At 26.3% G+C, this 7357-nt stretch overlaps 1 protein-coding gene across 3 annotated transcripts; it reads left to right on the top strand.

Moving 5' to 3' along the window:
- The first annotated feature begins 2276 nt into the window (after positions 1–2276).
- LOC126894717 (arginyl-tRNA--protein transferase 1) lies at positions 2277–7345 on the top strand. Of its 3 annotated transcripts, none has more exons than XM_050665924.1 (11): positions 2277–2788; positions 2864–2990; positions 3135–3280; positions 3529–3657; positions 3760–3843; positions 3916–4097; positions 5001–5156; positions 5298–5479; positions 5563–5803; positions 6839–7021; positions 7199–7345. In XM_050665924.1, the coding sequence occupies exons 1-11, from the start codon at positions 2692–2694 to the stop codon at positions 7343–7345; spliced, it is 1674 nt and encodes a 557-aa protein (XP_050521881.1). In that variant the 5' UTR covers positions 2277–2691. The 3 variants fall into 3 exon arrangements, with proteins under 3 accessions (XP_050521881.1, XP_050521882.1, XP_050521883.1); XM_050665925.1 differs by lacking the exon at positions 5001–5156 and adding an exon at positions 4807–4956; XM_050665926.1 differs by lacking the exon at positions 6839–7021 and having other exon boundaries at positions 2305–2788.
- Positions 7346–7357: the final 12 nt, after the last annotated feature.

Genomic DNA, 7357 nt, shown 5'->3' with positions numbered 1-7357 from the left:
TTTCTATAGTGATGGATGAAATTACTAGAGAAATACAAGCAGAGGTGTCGTGGTGCATGTTGTTTGCTGACGATATAGTATTAATAGGAGAAAATAGGGAGGAAATTAATCAAAGGCTAGAGGCGTGGAAATCAGCTCTTGAAGAAAAGGGTTTAAGAATAAATAGGAGTAAAATAGAGTATATAGAGTTTGAGTTTGACAAAGGAGAACACGAGGTAGGTGAAATGAGGAGATCAGTAACAATAGGCAAGGACTTGATAAGAGAGATGGAATGTTTTAAGTATTTAGGATAAGTTGTGCAAAAGAGTGGTGATATTGACGAGGATGTAAAACGAGGATGAAAATGCGGGTAGTTGAAGTGGAAAAAAGCGTTTGGTTTCTTATGCGATGAAAGATTTCCAATGATGATTAAAATTAAATTTTACAAGACTGTAGTGAGACCAGCTATGATGTATGGTTTAGAGTATTGGTCGGTTGAAAAGAAAGTAGAGCAGAGAATGGGTGTGGCAAAAATGAGGGTGCTTAGATGAATGAGTGGTGTGACTAGAGAAGTAGGATAAGGAACAAACATATAAGAGGGAGTATAGGTGTAGCGTCAATCGTAGATAAGATGAGAGAAAATAAACTTAGATGGTATGGTCATGTTATGAGGAGAGAGGAATCGGAAGCTGTGTAATAAACCAAAAATAAAATAAAAAGAAAAAGAATAGAAAAGAAAAGAAAAGAAATTAATTATGGCTAGAAATTGGTAGATTATTATTATAGTTATTATTTTTATAAGTTTTTTTGTAGATTTAATGTCTTCAATTTTATTTTAATTAATTTTTTTATTAATTATTAATGGTTTATCACGCAATAGATTGTTGGAGGTTCGAAAGCATAGGTTAAATTGTACTTGCCTTACGTCCTATGTAATAGAATAATATTTCAAGTAATCCAGTGTTGATTTCCGCGTTAAACGTACTACGCTATACGATTTAAATTATACGTCAAATAGTCTATATAATTACTTACAAAAAACAATTCAAGACTTTAAATAATATGATTTAATTACACAAAGTCTACAACTGGTCTTACTTGTGAATGATTCCAAACACTCTGTATTTTATTATAAATACAATTTTAATTTTTTTTACGTCTGTTGAATAAGTATTTTTTAGAGAGTATATTTTATTGAGAGATCGACACCAATATTTCTTAAATTTTCCTCTGGCCTGGCCAAAACAAGATTCAGAAATATCTATATCTATGTAAAAAATTTATCAAGGCGGAATTGTGGTGGCCCAATGTATCCCGGTGCTAAAATAAAGCACCTTGAAAGGATGCGGCACAATAATCACCAAGACAAAAATTAAACACTACAAATATATTCGTAAGTTTCTATGCGTTGTCTGCCGGCGCGATGTTTGTTAAAACAAAGACATTAGCAACGAGACTAGCTACCCAGTAAGTATAGAGTTGCAATACACTTAGTCAAATAAATTTAAATCTCAATTTAAATTGAGAATATTGTGACCTTTAGCTCTGTCTGCCGGCGCGATGTTTGTTAAAACAAAGACATTAGTAACGAGACTAGCTACCCAATAAGAAAAGCTCACAATAAATTTTTATTATTAAATAAAAATAATTTTAAAAAGATGTAATGTTTAAAATATTATTTGGTGTTTATTTCCACAACAAGAAAAATAAAATATTATTAATGATTGAACAAATTAAATTAAATTAAAAGATTCACCAAAACAAAATTCACTTTAAAATTTCTAAGTGTCATTTAGTTTTAAAGAAAAATATTCTAAGTCCAAATTAATTAAAAAATCGACTAAGTCCCGGAGAGTGAAATCTTGAGTAGAGTGTCGTAGATTTTGTGTATTTTAAAATCGTCAAAAGAACTGGTTTAGATGGGGAAAAATGGCTTTTTATAGTGTGAAGGGGGTAGCCCAGCGATCTCTACCGTGATCCTAGAAGCTGAGGCTTTGTATTCTAATTGGTTAATTAAAATGGGGTCCCTGCGTGTAGGCGTTACTTAATAATTTCTACAAGAGGGAGATTTTATCGTATAATTAAAGGGTTATTTTGTATTTTAAATAAGAGAACCCTGTTTTGGTGATCTTGTATAATCATGATATGTGACATACATGTACAAATGATAACATCATATTATATGTTAATATTATATGTAATAATATAATATTACAGCTGTAAGAACAGTTATAGAACAGTTCTTTAAAAGTAAAAATAATTATATTAAACACTAGATAGCGAAATATAGCCTGATCACAAATATTATATCAATAACAATTTATCAATATTCTACCTAATAGGGCGATCCTCTAGATTATGTGTTTATATATATACATATATTTATGCTATTATACCTTTATAACTTTCAATTTCCTTAAAAACGTCGATTTTGTGAATGACATCTGAAATGTTTTCGACTTAATAAGCAAAACATTGATAAGAATGAATTCGCTGACCTTATCTTGTAAGGCATAGTTCTGATAAAATATTAAAAAATACTACAATGAAAATCTATTCCATTGAAAAGTATATTGTAATATATGTTTTGATCAATACATCATGATTTAGAATAATATTTTTGATACTTATTCAGAATTTTTCAAATTAAAACCTGCTTAATCATTCATTGGAAATAACTTGAATTTTTATAACATATAAATAATAGTTATTATGTCTAATAATAATAGAAGTGTTATATTTTATAATGGTAATCGCGAGAAGTCAAATTGTGGTTACTGCAAAAAGGATAAATCAAGCTATAGTAATGGTAATACTCTAAAATTAGAATCAAATAATATTGAATTATAAAAAATATAACATTTCTGTGTATTGTGTTTTATAGGAATGTGGGCTTCTAGTTTAACAGTTCAAGCCTATCAAGAACTAGCAGACCGTGGGTGGCGCCGTAGTGGAAAATATTGTTATAAGCCTACTATGGAAAAAACTTGCTGTCCATTGTATACTATAAGGTAGTCATTTAAAATACCAATTTGATTTATTGTTCATTATATAACTAAAAGTTTTTTAAATTATAAAACTAATAAATTAAATATTTAATTTAAATTAACTGCAAATTATATATTTTAATCAATTAATTAAATATTTTATAATAGTTGTAATGCGCTTAAATTTGAACTTTCGAAATCACAAAAAAAAATTATCAAGAGAGTAACTAAATTTCTAAAAAGTGGGAAGCAAGGAAAACATAGTGAATACTTAAATGAAACAAGAGAACCTCAAATAAAATTTGATATGTTAGGTAATTTTTGTAAAAATTATTATAAAAATTAAATATTCTTAATAAAAATTATTTTATGAATATTTTTTGCTTTTCTTTTTTCATTTGACTAGTTAATTATGAAATATTCTTAGTTAATTTTTAATTAACTAAATAATATTTATACCAATATTGAAATATAATGAACTTAGTTATTGTATACTATTTTATTTTAAAATTTATAGAAATAAATGCATTTTTTTTTTATAACATATTTTCTTCAATTTTAGGTATTCATAGACTAGATGAGAAAATGGAAGTTATAAAAACTGACAGAGATAATATTGAATCAATTACATCAGCTAATGATTTAATAAATAATCAATCTGCTACAACTTCTCGCACCTTGTTAAAATCAGGTAATTTTGAAATTATTGAAATAAAAATTTACTACTCTTTAATTGATAACCATCATTGGAACTATCAATATGTTAAATAAATAAATATTTATTATATCACAGAGAATAACAAATTAAGTTCAATAAATGAATTAAATAACTCTAAAAATCTTAAAATATCTTCAGAAAACAAAATTGTTAAACCAGGTATGAATATTTAAATTAAAAATGTAATAATATAATTAGAAAACTTAAAGAAGTAGCAAATATGTATTTAAGGTGTAGGAGCTAATCCCAAATTGCCTAAATGTAAAAAAAAAAAGTTAATCCGTATGGAGAAGAAACTTGCTAAAAATCCTAATGCTGATATTAAAAAAACATTACTATCTCGTGAGAAAAATCTTGAAGATTTAATTTCTGAAAATGATGTTATAATTGATAATAGAGTACATAAATTGAAAGTGAGTTTTTATAATATAATTTGTATTTTGACTATGTTTAGAATTGATATGTTAATAGTTAAATATTTTTTACAATGTAATCTAGGCACTGGCTCAAAGCATGAACAAGCTAAGTGTCTTTTCAGGGACATCAATTTTTATTTTTTTATTTTGAGGTTATTTATAATTAATAAATAGCTTATCATTTGATGTCCGATTATAGAAAGTGTACCAGAAGTCGTATGAATATTAGTCACGATACGAGATTATAGCCTGCGACCCACGGCGTTGTGGAGACGAACCTTATCACTAGGCCACCGTGCATTTATAATTCAAATTTCGATACACTTTCATTTAGGTCGATAACGTGATGTGCCGCTAAGGGAAACATGGTGCCATGTCACATTATAAAAAGAAAAATTCCTAGGCCCACTGGAATAGGGACTTGTAATGAAAAAAAACCTAGTCTTGTATTTTGCCTAATTGATAAAGTAACTTAAAAATTATGTTATTATTATTGTTGATTTTATCTCCACAGCTTTTATTTGTAATGTAATAAAGACATCGTAAATAGTTTTTTATAATAAAACTATTCTTGGGGCCCATTAAAAAATCTAATTCTAAGGTCCCAAACAGATATAAACCAAGCCTATCAAACTGTTAAAAATATTAGAGTAAAAATTACTAATTTAATGAAAGAAAAAAATAATTTCTTAAGTATCAATTATAGGTAAATCTTTTAAGATTAACATCATCAAGTAAATCATTTGAATCTGAGTATGCTATTTACAGTCATTATCAGATTTGTATTCATGGTGATTCAGAAGATAGATGTACTAGAGAGCAATTTATTCGCTTTCTTGTTGATACCCCACTTAGTGTAAGTATTAAAAACTAATTTAATTTATATTTTTTTTATGTAAGGTGTCTTTGATTAAGACCGGCACATTGGAGTTTGCGCAAACTTTTTCAGCTGGGGCTTCCCTTTTTGCCAAATATCAAATGGCTGTACATAGTGACCAACCAAATGATTGTGATACGGAACAATATATAGAATTTCTTGTTGATTCGCCTTTACAGGTATCATTGGTCGTAATACTCTAAGACTAATTATACTTAATTTTCAAAAAAATTTGTCGGTTCTGATCTTATCACCATTTTAAAAATAGTTCACTAAAAACTTACTTTATTTATTGATTTTTAAATAAAATAATTTTTCAGTTTGAGAAAGCAGATAACCCTAATCATCCTGGTTATGGATCATTTCATCAGCAATATTGGCTTGATGATAAATTAATAGCTGTTGGTGTTTTAGATATTTTACCAAAATGCATTTCTTCTGTTTATTTATTTTACGATCCAGATTATTCACAGTTAGTTTTAGGAACCTACAGTTCCTTAAGGTAAATAATTAAAAGATAAATTATTAAACAATAATAATAAATAAATAATATCACATTGTTTTTATAATAAGTTTTATTTTTAGGGAGATAAATTTAGTAAGACAATTACACCATTTATCACCTGAATTAAAGTATTACTATATGGGCTTTTATATTCATTCATGCCCAAAAATGCGTTATAAATCTAAAATAAGACCATCTTACTTATTGTGTCCAGTTCGATATACTTGGCATAAAATTGATTCTTGTTTACCTAAACTTGATCAAGCAAAATATGTTGTATTTGATGAATCGAAAGATGAAAACTCTACCAATACAGAGGATGTAAGAAACTTTTTATCTTATTAAAATTAGTTTCATTTGTTTTTACTTAAAACTAGAAATAATCAGGCAGGAGTCCATTTCTTCCCATTGGCTAATTTAATACCTTAAAATTGACTTTATCGTTAAAACGGTCCTATTTATAGTAACCCTTTTCTTTAGTTACTGAACACCCTTTAAATACAGTTTTTTTATCTCAGGTTAAAGGATGTGCTTATGCATATTTATTGAATTTATCAAATAGCAAAAAAAAAAAACAATTTATTTTTTTAATAATCAAAGTAATTTAGAAATGTATAAAAATTTTATATGATTTTGGACTTAACTTTTAAATGGATTATTATTTTTAATATCTTACAATATCAAAATGTAAAAATATTTTTTTGAAATCTATTATCAAGTTTAATAACTGATATGAATCTTCGTTTGATATAAAGGGTGCTAATTTGATTCAAGAGCTTTAAAAACTATATTCAATATTAAAATATCTTGATTATAAAATATAGTTATTAATAAAAACGTATGTGACAATTTATTCAATGTTATTTAAATGAGATGCATGATTACATCCTTAGACTTGGGATAAAAAATTGAAACTGAAGGAATATTTCAATCAATACGTACTGACAATTAGTATTATTTAGAGAACAAACGAAAATAACACCATAATATGGTGTGTGTGTACAGCAGTTTAGTCATGATTAGTTATATTTCATGTATGTAACTTACCATAACTTATGATTCAGTAAATATTTTTTATTAATTTTATTAAGATTATAATAATATCATAACTATTTTAGATTATAAAAAAATAAAAAAAAATTTGTTTTTCAAAGAAACTATAATCTAAACGGTAACCCTACCATAATCTAATTATATATATTTTTCAAATATTTTTATCTCTCACAAAGTGGACAATTTGATGGTAAAAGTTTTTAATATCAAGTTTTTAACATATCAATGATGTATTCTGAGTAGGTTTAAGAAGAATTTTTGGTTGAAAAATCTCTTTACTACATATTGTAATTGAATTTCTAGAGTATTTTTATTACATGGTATCAAATGTTGATAGATGATAATCAGAACTATCTCGACAGATGTTTGGTTAGCATATCCTATTCAACTATATTTAATAGTTTTAATCAGCAATTTTCAATATTAGAGGATGGTATTAAAAAAAGTAATAATTTAAAAATGGTCAAAATTATTCAGTTGGCAAAAGTAATTTATTCTTTCTCTCATAATTTTAGCTTTAAAACCGCTCTGATGTTAATGAGTAAAGGATATTAGTATTCTTTTACACTAATTTTAGTTGTTGTAAGAAATTTTTTACAGCTTGAATTATATATCAAAATAACAATATTCAATTCATAACATTTTAATAATTTTATGTTACAGGTTCTAATACTATATTGTGGAAAATTAATGAAATATTCTGTTTTTAAGAGAAAATATGATACTGACATTGAAAATAATATAAAAGAATATATAAAATTGGTTGGATCAAATCTTGCAAGGTTGTTGATATATTGCGTTATAGATTAAACAAAATTCATA

Source organism: Daktulosphaira vitifoliae, unplaced genomic scaffold (assembly GCF_025091365.1).
Source record: "Daktulosphaira vitifoliae isolate Bord-2020 unplaced genomic scaffold, ASM2509136v1 Scaffold_1, whole genome shotgun sequence".
Classification (NCBI taxonomy): domain Eukaryota; kingdom Metazoa; phylum Arthropoda; class Insecta; order Hemiptera; family Phylloxeridae; genus Daktulosphaira; species Daktulosphaira vitifoliae.
Note: the sequence above shows the minus strand (reverse complement) of the source record. Positions and strands in the feature narration are given on the sequence as shown.